Source organism: Mytilus californianus, unplaced genomic scaffold, assembly GCF_021869535.1.
Source record: "Mytilus californianus isolate M0D057914Y unplaced genomic scaffold, xbMytCali1.0.p SCAF_11, whole genome shotgun sequence".
Taxonomy (NCBI): domain Eukaryota; kingdom Metazoa; phylum Mollusca; class Bivalvia; order Mytilida; family Mytilidae; genus Mytilus; species Mytilus californianus.
Genome location: NW_026262593.1, coordinates 11,085,347 through 11,100,529, shown reverse-complemented (window position 1 = coordinate 11,100,529; position 15,183 = coordinate 11,085,347). Strand labels below are relative to the sequence as shown.

Sequence of the window (15,183 nt, the reverse complement as noted above, 5' to 3'; positions counted from 1 at the left end):
AAATTAGGTGCAATTAAACTCAGTATAATAAAGGACTTCAATGTATAGTAACGGTATACTAGAATACCATACCAAAACAAATGCAAACACAACAACAGTTTGAAGTATTATTTCATAGAATTCTAGAAATTACTAAAGAGAGCTAAAAGTATTTAGTAACTTATTGATATCCTCTGGAAATACACTTTAATATCGATAGCCGACTTCAGAGTAGATTTTATACACCAACTTCAGGAATTGTTCTAAGTAAACAGTACAAGGAAGACAAGATCTTTTGCAATGCCTTGAACACACGGTAGCAATGGAAACTTTAATGTTATTGTTAGTTATTTCTTTGCAAAACACTGCATGGCTAAACACAACAGTAACTATATATTTTTTAAATATTTTTTACTATGGTTCTGATCTATAATTGTCTTAGTACGGTCTATTATGTCGAGCAATTATTAAAATAGGAAAAGTAATGTTAAGGTGTTCGCTAAATAAAGATGTGAAAAGTGAACGACAGATGACTAAAATAAATGTATTTATAAATCAACTGAACTGGACAGAGAACAATGTGTCCGATTATTGTTATTCGCCAAAACGTGTCCACTTTAAAACGCCAGAACTTATAGTGCTAATTTGTCCTCAGTGACGTCAATTACGTTTACGGCAATTCAATGATCTATAATTTTGACTGCCACTGCAAAAAGAAGGTACGTTGCATAAGGACATAAATTTTGCCACATACGGACCTCTCAAACATTTGTTGCATGGGTTCTTAACGTGCATAGAGAGTGGCACTCTCCCTACACGGTGTATCAGATTTAGCGTCCCCATTCTAAACGGACGTGGTTGCGTACTTTAACATCCCGAACAGCCAAACGAACGCCCCACTGTGGCAAGGATTTTACTGCTGGTTGGAAGAAGATCTAAGTGACCATATTTCTATTCTCTCATAACTCAAACCCTGGCTAGAAATCCACTCTAACCACCTTGGGGTTTTTAGTTGGGCGCCATATGTAACCGGAGAGCATGATTTTCATTACAAAATCAACCCGGGACTTCTGTGTTACAAGGTAGCGTTCTAACCGACTAAGCTAAAAAAAAAATGCTTCCCTAGTGCAACCACTTACGGCTGGCTGTACTAAGGGAAGCAATCCCGTCACACACCCTTGGGGGAAGGACAATAGATGAAAGAGCAAAAGGATAATACGTCAATGAAAGAGCAATAACCAAATTTGTTATTAAACAATATTATGTAATTACAAATCACTTTTAAATAATGGTGGACACGTTTGGCCGTGTATATGTAAACAATTGTGTGTTCATAAAAAGATTTGACAGAGTAATAACCAAACGGTATTTCTTAACAAAAATCAAAATCAAGATGTTCCTATAGACCATATCGCCCTGGACTTGTCTTAATAAGCAGCAATCAATCAAAATAAAAGTGACAATTGTCTTTATATAATATTCTCCCCTTTCTTGTAATAGCATAAAGGGGACACCAATATTTGCTCTATGAAAAACCTATCTAATTAGAATAATATGGATGTCTGATTTTGTTATGTTCATTAGAGTAAGCAAATTACGATAGATCTGAATTTTAATCAAATTGATGAAAAAGTTATTTCGAGCTTGACATATGGTATATATATACCTAAATGCTGTTTTCTATATGTCTATTCGTTATTTTGCTGTTTGCTTGCTGTCTCAGTGATGTATACTCTGCATTTCCTTTTGTTCATAACTGTTCCATATTAAAGATAGACTTAATAGAACACAAATCAACCTCACTTCCAAAAACAAAATAGTAACGTGAGTTTATTATTTAGTAACTTTTGGCTTTACACTTATAGTGAAACTAGTGCATCAGTGTTTCAAGAAATGAATTAGATGACTTGCACTTCTTTCGTCCAAATCAAGTTAGGGGAAGGCCTTAAAAAATAAATCTTCAAGTAGATATTTAATCCAAGTGTTTCCTTTATTTGCTGTAGAATTTCGTTTTCTTGCTATTCGATAATTACAAATGAGTATTTTAATTTCATTCGTACATCTCAACTTTATCTAAATTACAATGTTCCATCCATTATAATTAAAAAGAAGTATGAAGTTAGCAAATTGTCCCCAAAATATGACTGTACATAACCTTTTTATTTGATTTGGAGCAAAACAAACATTTTGTCATGAATATATGAATTGGAAAAACACAAACAATTCCTTGTTGAAGCTATAACGGCGAAAAAAATCCGAATCTCATCTGCATCTGCATGATGTCGAACGGTTTGGCTATTTTATTTCTTTTTGCTAAAAGTTTTCTCACAAAAAAATGATGAAAAATCATCAAAATTAAATTGAAATCGAAAAAAAAAACAAATTCAATTTGTATTGCATGGTTCTTTGAATTATTTAGATAGTTAAAACAGTTTGTGATACTAGTACTTGAAATATCATCTAGTCTGACAACGATCTAACGATTAAAGAGACGTACATAAATAATCATTTGTCCTGCTCTTTTAAGACGGACTGGGAGTAGGAGTATAACATTGGATATGTTTTAGTTAAGTACATGTATTCAAATAAATTCTGGGTGTGATTTTTTTAGCAGAATGTTTTTTTTTCTCACCTTGGTCAACAAGACGTCCCATCCGCTTTGTCTTCACTCCTGAAGACTCACGGCCTTAAAGTTTTCTACCCGAGGACAGGCCTGTTGAAATCTCAAATAGTATCAACGTAAAAATAATGATGCGGTCAAATATTTATTAATTGCCGGCATATTGTTTAGTTATGAAGTAATGATTTTTATGTAATGAAGAGATATTTGTAGACTTCGGCACTATTTATAAAGAAATATTCCAGACTTCGACAAACTACTTCCGAATCACCCGAGTTAATACTACATGAGAGTCAACCTTGTTTTAATAAAAAATAAATCCATAATAAAAACTTCTTTTAGTTAAATTATTTCAGCAGATATCAAATGCATTTCAAAAAATCAAACTGCGATATTATGGAATTAGAAGTCTGGCAATCAATAGCACTTGACACTATGAGAATCGACTAAACAATAATCGTTTTTCAATCAAGCCTTTGACTGTAAAACGCTCACAGTATTTTCAAATACCAGCACATCAACGTCACGAATAACACTATGCATTAACGGTACAGTTTGAAAATAAAACAAAAATGTTATTGTAATGTCATTTATGTAAACTTAATGCTTACAAAGTCAAATTAATCAAAAATTCGTAAGGGGTTCCACGGAACCCTGTGTCTCGCCTACGATTGCTGCTGTCAGTGTAAAAGTGTAGTATTAATTTGTAGATATAAAGTTTAAAAAAATAATTGATGATGAGAAAAATCATCTTGAAGGTAAAATAACTTGAAAAAGCTGGTTTGAGATTGAAAAATATGAAAAAATAATAAAACGCCAGGATCTGTTTTTTTTAGATTATTTGGAAAGATTAGAAAATTTGTTAATGTTGATTCCTTGAACTAAAGTACTGAGATTGGTGAACTATCTGTTACAAAAAAACAAGGAATCATTACATGCCTGCCAAAAGGAAATAAGCCTATATTTCTTAAAAAATTGGCGACCTATATCATTATTAAATACAGTATATAAAATTGGCTCTGCAGTAATAGCAAAACGCTTTAAAACAGTTTTAGATAAATTGATAGATTTCGATCAAACTGGGTTTATTAGTGGGAGATACATTGGAGAAAATCTTCGTTTAATTTATGATATTATGCAATTTACTGAAGACAAAGATATTCCAGTCCTTTTATTGCTCATAGATTTTGAAAAGGCATTTGATTCAGTTTCTTTGGAATTTCTCACCAGTGTCCTGAAGTTGTTTAATTTTGGAGAATCAATAATTAATTGGATTAAAGTTTTTTTTATAACAATATTAAATCGGCTGTTGATCAGGGAGGACATCTATGAGAATTTTTTTCTATAGAACGAGGCTGTAGACAAGATGACCCCTTGTCGCCTTATATTTTCATTCTCTTTGCTGAGATATTAGCACTAAAGATACAAAATAATAATAAAATAAATGGCATTACAGTTACTCAAGTTGAGCACAAACTTTCACAGTTTGCTGATGACACATCTCTTATTTTAGAAGGTAAAGAAGAATCTTTGAATGAAGCATTAAATGAATTAGATTACTTTGGAAATATATCTGGTTTAAGTATTAATTTTTCTAAAACACAAGTTATTTGGATAGGAAATAAAAAGTATAGTAATGATGTGTTATGCCAAAATAAAAACCTTTCATGGGGAGAAACATGTTTTAAGTTATTAGGTTTAAGCTTTGATGTTAATCTTGATAGAATTGTAAAAATTATTTATGATGAAAAAATTGTACAAATAAAATGTGTTACACAGTAATTAAACAATAGTCAAAACGAAACCTTACTGTTACTGGTAGAATTACTGTGGTAAAGACATTGATATTGCCTATATTAAATCATTTGTTTATATCCTTACCAAATCCCAAGTGTTGATATTTTAAAAATTGTTATTGAACTTATGTACAATTTTATATGGAGTTCACCAATCGATAGAATAAATAGAGATGTTTTACAAAATGATATTGAAGATGGTTAACTCAAAATGATAAATCATAGTGCATTTATTTCAGCATTGAAGTGTACATGGATAAGGGTTATTTAAAACGGACAACTAATGGCAGAATGTTTTTTTATCAAATGTACATGTAGAACTTGAAAAATTTTATGGTTGTGTTTATATACAAAGATTACAACAAAATATAAAAATTAAATTTTGGCAAGATGTTCTGAAAGCATGGCAACTTCTCAGAGAAAAAGATGAATATGACAGTTGGGAATGCTTTCTTGCTAGTCCAATCCGGCTTAACAATAACATAAAGGTAGAAAATAAACCTATTTGTTTATAAAGATTGGTTTGAAAATGGTATAAGATTTATAAATGATATTGTAAATGAAGATGGGACTTTTTTCTCTCTTCAAACATTAGAAGAAAAAGAAGAAAAAGAGGGACGAAAGATACCAGAGGGACAGTCAAACTCATAGATCGAAAACAAACTGACAACGTCATGGCCAAAAATAAAAAGACAAACAGATAAATAATAGTACAGATGACACAACATAGAAAACTAAAGACTAAGCAACACGAACCCCACCAAAAACTGGGGGTGATCTCAGGTGCTCCGGAAGGGTAAGCAGATCCTGCTCCACATGTGGCACCCGTCGAGTTGCTTATGTTATTACAAATCCGGTAAATAGTCTAATTCGGTAAGTCACATTCATGAAAAGGGAAGGGTATTGTAGTTACGACATAAGGAACATATCCGATATCATCTGTGAAACGGTTATTCCATAACGGTCAACCAACTCGTGATGGCGTCCGTAAAATTTACGAAGGGATGACTTCAACTTCACCATTTGGAACTCTTGGTTTAATAGCTTCCTTGTGAGCAGCAATCCTCTATCAAGGAAATCATGATAGGAAACATAAGCCCGGGAATATCGTATCAATTGGGAGATATATACTCCGTATGCAGGCGCTGCTGGAATGTTGCTACATAAAAATTGAAAGTTCACAATTGGGAAGCTGAAATCATCTCTTTTGTCGTAAAGTTTTGTTTTCAACCGACCCTCATTGTCAATTTCTAGATGTAAGTCAAGATATGAGGCAGACTTAACTGTATCTGTAGTATCCTTTATCTCTAGTTCGATGGGATAGATTCGTTCAACATAGTCACCAAATTTTGTATTATTTAGTGAGAGAACATCATCTATATAGCGGAACGTAGAGTTAAAGGATATTGCTAACTTCTTATCTCTCTTCCTAAGAAGCTCCTGTATGAAGTCAGCCTCATAATAATAAAAAAAACAAGTCGGCAAGAAGAGGGGCACAATTGGTTCCCATTGGAATTCCGACAGTCTGTTGAAAAATACGTCCTCCAAACGTAACAAATATGTTGTCAATCAAGAAATCAAGCATCTTGATAATGTCAGTTTCAGAGAATTTTTTGTTTGAATCAGAGTGATTCTTTACAAAGTAGGATTTATCCCTCCCCAAGACAAGATACTTGTATCTACGTTCGCCATTCTTTTTAATGAAACAAAGTAATACCAACTCTTTCAATTTGTCTTTTAGTTTGGAATGGGGAATACTTGTGTAAAGTGTAGAAAAGTCAAATGTTTTAATACTATTGCAAGATGAGAGAGTCTTAGATTGTATGTACTCTAAAAGATCTTTGGAATTTTTTAGTATCCACATCTGATTCACGCCACCTCTAGAATAGGCAGTTTCACAATAACTTTGGAGCCCGGCTTTGATTGCTGATAAAATAGATGTTAATAATTTAGAAAGAGGTTTCGTGGAGCACTTGGAAGACCCAGCAATATACCGTTGTTTGTAAGGACACTTATGTAGTTTAGGTATCCAATACAGTGATGGAAGATCCAGTTCTTCGTCTTTGGTTGAAATTCCAAAGGAACATAGAACAGATCTATGATTATCTAGGATTTCCTCTTTGGTAAGTGTCGTGAGGGTATATGTTGAGTTTCTAAGTGAATTGTCAATACCTAATTCATTTATCAAGCAGTTTATGTAATGATATTTACACACAAAAACGATGTTGTTTGGGGCTTTATCTGCGGGGACAACAACATATTTGTCATGGAGGTAGGACAAGTGTTTTGCAACATTTGGGTCTTTAAAAATTGATGTAGCGTGGGTATTGATATGCCCATTTAGTTTCTTAATTCGGATTTGTATCAACGACCTCACAGCCTTAATAAATTCGGAAAGAGTATCTACGTCTTCTTTCTCGCGTTTAGCCCATTGCCTGGCATAATCCTCGACTGAATCCATCAGTATTTTGAAGTTGTATTTCCAATTGATGGATTTAGGCTCACGATATTTCGGACCTTTGGATAACAAATTTTGCAGGGAAGTGTTATCGACAATGTTGAGGTCTCCGGTAATAACGTGGCCAGCCGGATTATATGTGAATTGGGAACTAGCACAGGTGCAATCAGGAGGTTTAGACTTGAAGTCGTCAATGTTGAGATCCTGCAAAACGTGTTTGTAATTGAAAATTTTAGTTGCAATTGGTTTGGTATAGGTATAAGAAATTATTGGTACAGACTGATCTTTAAAATAAGGAGGTATTTTCGACTGAACTAATTTATGATGAAGGATATTGCCTAAGTTGACGCCATCGAGACCTTTGTTGGCAAAGGAAAGTTTAAGAAAAGATCTTTTCTCATTTTCATCTTTTCCAATGCGAACTGGTTTGAAAAGTCTGTGACTTGCAATATCCGAAATAATAGCTGTAAGTTTGTATTGGTTTGAATGAGGGTTTGTAACAGTGGTTTCCAAACATAAATTGAACAGAGAATGAAGTTTTGAAAGGGGTAATGAATACAGTTTCGTGCGAATGTGATGAATACCTAACGGCTTTTGTATAAATGGCAGCAAGTCATTAATAGAGACATCATGCAAAGTAGGTGATGTATAATGACGATGACCATGACTGCGTCTACGTCGAGGAGTAGAGTTGAAAATATTCATCACATTCACCGAGCTACAGGAAGGACTAGATAGAATACTATACCATCAATTTTGTCATTGCAACCATATGGTGTCGCAGTTCCCAATTGTCGAATCCAGTAGTCCTCTTTTTGTCTTCGGAGAGGCGTTGCAAGTTGAGGATTGTTAGTCTTGTGGTATATTTTTTCGATTATACGAACTGTCATAGAAACGATGGAATGATTAGGCTGATTAAAATGCTGGTACAGAATGTCGTTTGCATTGAGGTTGATATCTGATCTATGGCCGCACATACGTTTGTTTAGCCTTCCTTTCGTTTCACCGACGTAAACCAATCCTCAAAGGTTACACTCTAATCCGTAGACGACATTTATAGATTTACAATTCAGATCATCGTAACTTCTAGTAAAGTAAGACTTTTTAGTTAAATTGCTAGTGAATTGAGCGTCTGTTATTAAAATTTCACAAGTTTTGCAGCCATTAGTTCCACATTTCGAAATGAGACAGTGTTGTTCAGAGTCATCAAAATCCAATATGTCTTTAAGGAGAACTGAACATGGCTGTGTATGTGTACTATTGCTATTGTCACTAGTATGATGATCTGAATGAGTCATGTTTGGGATATTTGTCATGTCTGGAGATGAGGGGACACCTGCCTTATCAGACGACACCGTGTCCATGGTGACGTCTGTTTCGGACCTTTTTATACTGGGCGACGTCCGAGCCAGTATCCTGTTAGATCTTCGTAAATTCATGCAATTTTGCTACTGGGCGGATGATGTCCTCGGGGACAAAATGTCCACCAGCAGAGACATCGACCCAGTGGTTATAAAAGAGGGACGAAAGATACCAGAGGGACAGTCAAACTCATAGATCGAAAACAAACTGACAACGTCATGGCCAAAAATAAAAAGACAAACAGACAAATAATAGTACAGATGACACAACATAGAAAACTAAAGACTAAGCAACACGAACCCCACCAAAAACTGGGGGTGATCTCAGGTGCTCCGGAAGGGTAAGCAGATCCTGCTCCACATGTGGCACCCGTCGAGTTGCTTATGTTATTACAAATCCGGTAAATAGTCTAATTCGGTAAGTCACATTCGTGAAAAGGGAAGGGTATTGTAGTTACGACATAAGGAACATATCCGATATCATCTGTGAAACGGTTATTCCATAACGGTCAACCAATTCGTGATGGCGTCCGTAAAATTTACGAAGGGATGACTTCACAAATGTATCAGATAAATGTGAATTTCATGAGATATAATAGTATTATATCTGCTGTACATCAAGCATCAAAATCATTTGTGGGAAAAATCACAAATTAGAACTACCTTTAATTCCATCGGCTATTAAAAGACTTGTTAAAAGTTCAAAAGGATCTAAAGATATGTATATTGTTTTAAATAAAAATAAAAGTGTTCCCACTAGTCAGTTAAGATGGACGGAAAGTTTTGGAAAAAATTTTATAAACTGCCATTTGTTTTCACAAAAAAATACTAAGTTACAGTGGCTGCAGTATAGATTCAATCATCGAATCTTAGCTACAAACAAATTTCTTCAAAAAATTAAGATTTATGATAATCCAAATTGTACATTTTGTAATAGAGAAATTGAAACATTAGAACATTTATTTTGGGATTGTGAACATACACAGATATTATTAGAACAGATTGAAAATTGGTTTCTGACCAATGGGATTAGTGTACTTTTTAAAAAAGAAGTTTTTTTGTTTGGTAACATTGCAAAAATATCAAAAGGCAATGCTGAAAATACTCTTTTTCTTATTATAAAACATCCTTCAAATATAAACCAAGTGAACAAAGCAGGTTCCTTTATAAAACAGTCTTTAGAGCTGAGGACAGGGGAACTCTTAGTTATTTTTCCTTGTATGTATATATATATGTTAGCGGCAATAAGTGAAATTAGGCATTAAGCTTAAATCCTAGACAATAAGCTAACGATTAGGTATTAAGTTATTGCCTGAAATTTCCAGGCATTAAGCTTATTTCCTGAAATCTGATGTTGATTATTCAACCTATTGCAAAACATCATTTCAGGCTATAAGATTATTTTGGGGTTTTTGTTTATCGTCAAAATACATGTCAATTTGGTGAAATATTCTTCATTAATAATATTCTAAAAATCATACTTCAAAAACTAATATAAATAGAGAATATTATATGGCTATTTTAATATCACATCCGTATCAACCCGAGACACCAGTATAATCCCAAGAGAGCTCTCCTCGAGGGATTATATTGGTTGAGGGTTGATACGGTATGGTATGTGATATTGAAAAAGCCATATCATATACACTTTATTATATACATGTACCTCAAGTACAACTAATCTCTCTTGTGTATTTTTCACGAGACATGACGTAATACATATTAGGGGTTGATAAAGCTTTTGTAACCGTGATTGATATCGATTAAGTGCATCATACAGATTAGGGGTTTGATAAAGCCTTTGCAACCGTGACTGATATCGATATCATCACGGATGGCTGATACAGTACGATTGTCAACAATTGTATTACACATACAATTTACCTGTATTTACTACTAGGTATATAATAAACTGATTTAAAAGATCTTTAATTTTTAGTATTTTTTCGTATTCAAAACAGAACTTACTCATATTTCTTTGTGTTATTGCTCTTCAATGGTCAAGCCGCTTTGAGTTGGTCAAAAATAAAAAAATCTGCCAGTCACATCATCTTTTCATCTGTTTTATTGGATATGTTAATTTTCTTAAATACCCATCTTGTCTTTTCACTTCTTAATCTGGATTATTAACATTTAAGTAACAACAAATTTCTTTATTCTTTGCGGAATATCAGGAACAAAAAAGATCATATACCCAAGGCAAAAGTACAATGATCATTTGGCAAAGATTAAACTTTCAAAATCAGAAAATAAGGCAACTAAAGACTATTACAATTCAAAATGGTTTAACAATTTTTTACCATTGGAGGTTTGAAAGACTGGTAACTAAGGTAATAGAGAATATTGAGGGAAATCTCTAAGTTGATGTTTTTCTAGAGGAACTGTATGATATTTTGGGAAAAATACACATTAAGAAATGTCAAAGCGGCATATCATTATTATAGAACGTAGAATTAAACAACCTAATAATGGCTTTGCAAGCATTTTCCATGATTCAATTGTACTGTTTCTTCGATTTTGTAAAAATTGTAACATGATAAAATGTGCATAGAGAAGGGAGTAGTATTAAAATCCGTTTTATCCAAAGAGTTTTACAGAAGATGACAGGTTGATTTAATCGATTTACGATCAAAGTAAGATAAAAATATATTTTCATTATGGTGTACCAAGATCACCTTAAAAATACATAACTAGAGCTCTTACGTCAAAAAGTGCTTTAAAGGTGGTTTCTAATTTAGTTTATGTTTTCACAATATTTGGTGTGTCACATAAACAGCAAACGGACAAAGGTCGTGAATTTACAGCTAATAGATATTAGAAGATGGGGGTATGAGTGCCAATGCGACAACCCTCCATCCAAGTCAAAATTTATAAAAGTAAACCATTATAGGTCAAAGTACGGTCTTCAACACGGAGCCTTGGTTATATCTGAATTAATGCTAATGTGGCTAGAACTAGTTATTGTTCACCGGAAGCCAAAACATCTCCAATCACAGGGTAGTATTGAGTTGTCAAACGAAAATATTCATCACATGCTGCATACTGCGTGGATGAGGAACAACGAATAAACAGTGGTCAATTGGAATCAAATTTGTTCATATACAAAAGAATTCTGCTCTACACAACGATATTGGAAGATCACCAGAAAAATTCCTAGAAAAAATTACAACGAAAATAGCCTGTGCCATAGCTCCCCACCAATTGGTAACAAATGAATTGCAATACAATTATCTATCAATATAAAAATAAGGAGATGTAGTACGATTGCAAATGAGACAACTATCCAACAAGTTTACATATATTTTAAGAGTTTTATTCAATGAGTTTTAACATCAATATTTTACTAATGATTTTATTTCATGTAATTGACATTCAAACGTCAGTTCTTATTATTGTATTATGTACATAATGTATTTTAACTTTGAATTTCTTTTTATTTAATCTCATTTTCATTTTAGGCATTAATATTAACATATATATATACATATGTGTTCAAATCAGTTTATTTTTTGTTGTTGGTATTATTTGTATTTGTCACAAGTATAATGGTGTACTTATATGACAATAAAGAATTATCATTATTAAACAAGTTACAACATATGTGATTACGAATTACTTAATGTATTTAATATTGGTGGACACTTTGTGACATTAAAAAATCTTGACAAGATTAAGCGTTCATAAAGACACGTTTGGGCGTTCTTAAAACAATGAACACCATTGGGCGTTCATAAAAAGGACACGTTTTGGCGCCCTTTAGCAACTAGGCATGTTTTGCAGTTTAGTTACGTCATATGGACACCTTTTGGAGAATCGAACACGTTTGGGGGATGGATACGTTTTTGAGTGTTATATATATATAACAAAAAGTTTGTGTGGAGAACATTCATTGGTCATTTGTAAATGAGTTCTGTAAACGGTTTTAATTAATTCATTTATAAAATAAACAATGATTATTTAAAAAAATTTGGAGTTTAAAAATAAAAAATTGCCCCATGGTGTTTTTTTTTTGTAAAACTGTTTAATAAAAGAGAGGCAAAAGATACCAAAAGGACATTCAAACTCATAAGTCGAAAATAAACTGACAACGCCATGGCTAAAGAAAATGACAAACAGTACACAAAACACAACATAGAAAACTAAAGAACCCCACCAAAAACTGGGGGTGATCTCAGGTGCTCCGGAATTTGATAATTAAAACATGTAACTGTCATTTATTAGGTCCGTTCTCGATGCAATTAGGTAACTGTTATTAATATATATTATTAATCAAATATTTTTAAGGATTTGTGATTCGTTAAGATTTTATCACATGTACATTTGTATTTACTCAGTTTGCACGCCAATACTGTTATGTTTAACTTTTCGTAAGTCAAAAACAGCATATTGCACAGGGCATACCGCATGTTACTAAAAACACATTCAAGAAATCCCCAATTTTACATTGTTTATGTAATAGTTGTTGATTAATAATAACAAGTGTATGGTTGAGGTCAATACGATGTTATATCGACCTCGGACTTCGTCCTCAAACAGTATGCTTCTCTTAGGTTGACATAACCTCCCATTGACCTAATAAAAAGTCTATTATTGTATAATATCGTTGAACTTTTACTATTACCTTAACATTCAAAACTCAAAAGTCGATATGAACTGACGACCCCATGCAAAAAAAAACCCACATAGAATCTAGACAATTCGTCATGTGTGAACTATATTATGACAAAACGTACATTTATAAGAAATAACTGGTATTTTTTAGTCTTCAATGATCCCTTTCTTTGTATTTGATTCGGACTTTCTAACATTGGGCGCCACTGATGGGTAAACCCCGGATGTGGCACACCAAATTTTAATATTGGTATTTGTGATGAATCTTTATATGCATAATTAAATGTTGTTTGTTTTATCTGATAGCTATATATTATAGAGTGTTTGAATCAGCTAATGTCTGGCTTTACGCTGGTATAGAATACGCATCAAGAAGTGACTCCCTAAATATAGATTTAAAAGGAGAAGCAGATATATTTTTAGCAGTTCCAAGTGTGTCCAGTGTGAGTGTATATATTATATAACAATCACTCAATTTAGAATACAGAATAATATCCAATGCTTACATAGAAAACAAAAATTATATGATTAATAGAAAACCATTTCTTACGTTTTGGAGAACCACCAAATGGTTTCAAAACACCAAACAAAATATAAATCGGTTCAAGAATCTAGGATAGGAAATGTATGATGTACATGAAAATATTTACTGTTGTATTAAAATCATGTTGTGCTGGATACAATAATTCTATTTTTGCAAAACTCCTTTCAACACTTTTGTGGGACAAATTCAAACGTTAAATAAGGCTATATAATTTTTGATATAAGCCTGGAAAATAGAAATTAAACTTTATAAATTTTTTGTGTTCAAAAGCACTATTCGCGATGTAACTTCATTAGGACCACTCGAATCCACAATTTTGACAGCTAAGAATAAACAAGTACTTGAATACATTAAGAGCTACATGACTAAGAGTAATAGATAATAATAGCCAAATCCACATAAGTTCAACTTTGGCGTAGGGAGTTTGAATCTTTGTTTCTTACTAATTTCTTAGTTTATCAAAGGAAAAGGAGTAGGTCCGGTAAGGGCCGATTTTGGCCTCAAATTTCAGGTTCATCTGACGAAAGATTTTGGACACTTTTCAAACACTTAAGTGTCTATACCAGTTGATTCAATTAGTTAATGTGAAAGATTTTAACTGATTTAGTCATAAAAACGCCCCGATTCAAGCTTAAATATGAAAAATCTACCAAATATGCCAAAAAATGTCACTTTTCAGATGGTTTTTGTCAAAAATGAAAGTGGCCGCATCCGTGTTCATCCTCAACCTTTATATATGTTATGTATTATCATCAAATACAACTTACATTTCAATATTAAGAATGAACACAAATGCGGCCACTTTCATTTAAGACGGAAACCGTCTAAAATTTAACTAAAATGCTAAAATTGTGAAGATTTCAGTAATTTAGCATGACTTAGTGAAGCTAGTACCCGATATATGTGCATTGTACTGTCAAAAAAAGTTCATATTTATGTAGCAGAAGCATTCTACTTTCCAATAAATAACTAAAAGTTTACATTTAACTATTTTGTAAAACTGCTATATTTTGGGGCCAAAAAGGGGTCTTACTGGACCTACTCCTTTAGGAAAAGTACAAATATATTACAAATCTTGTCGAAAGTAATAGTAAAAAGGTTTTAGTTCCATGTTGTATCTCTGGATTTTCATTATGAATGAAAAAGAATACAACATCAATTGTCTAATAGTTAATGAAATAAAGGCATAAACGTATTTTCATGACTAATTCGGGATACACAAAATATATAGTCAATGTATGCCCCAATTATTTTACATCTCTCTTTCAGTTACTTATAGATATATTTATGGAACAATGGAATGGGCTGTTGCAATTCAAACATTTCAGTATCAACCCAACAGTACGGTTAGATTTTTGGAGACTAAACATAACCTTTGTTATAAAGACTATCGCTAGTTTGGAAGTCTACACCTCAGTTGGAGGTAGGGCGTGTTTTATTTTTAATTTTTATCTTTTTTTACATCGTGAACGATGAAAATGTATTATAATATTTACATTCACAGAAATCAACCCTATGACCTCGCAGATAAGTATAACTAGTTTCAAAACTCCTTTTTCTTTCTTTCTTTCTTTCTTTCTTTCTTTCTTTCTTTCTTTCTTTCTTTCTTTCTTTCTTTATTAATTCTCTTTTAATGGAATTTTGATTATTAAATACTTATTCATACGGTCAACATATATATATATATATTGTACTCATGATATGTTTCGGTTTCCTTATTAGCGTCATTGTTTTTAAATTTTAAATTAAGTGTTGACCTCGCAGTTCAATTTGTAATTTATTCTTTGATCTGTTGTGATAATAATTTAATAGTA

At 32.7% G+C, this 15,183-nt stretch overlaps 1 protein-coding gene across 7 annotated transcripts in view; it reads left to right on the top strand.

Moving 5' to 3' along the window:
* The window catches only part of LOC127719541 (matrilin-2-like), a 199,947-nt gene that overhangs the window by 173,101 nt on the left and 11,663 nt on the right, over positions 1-15,183 (top strand). For 6 of the 7 annotated variants that reach the window (XM_052225756.1, XM_052225759.1, XM_052225761.1 and 3 more), the window contains 2 exons: positions 13,145-13,268; positions 14,639-14,792. The exons of the other annotated variant lie outside the window; for it this stretch is intronic. In XM_052225756.1, the coding sequence (XP_052081716.1) occupies positions 13,145-13,268; positions 14,639-14,792 (278 nt within the window). The remainder of the gene's footprint in view (positions 1-13,144; positions 13,269-14,638; positions 14,793-15,183) is intronic. 7 annotated transcript variants of the gene reach the window in all.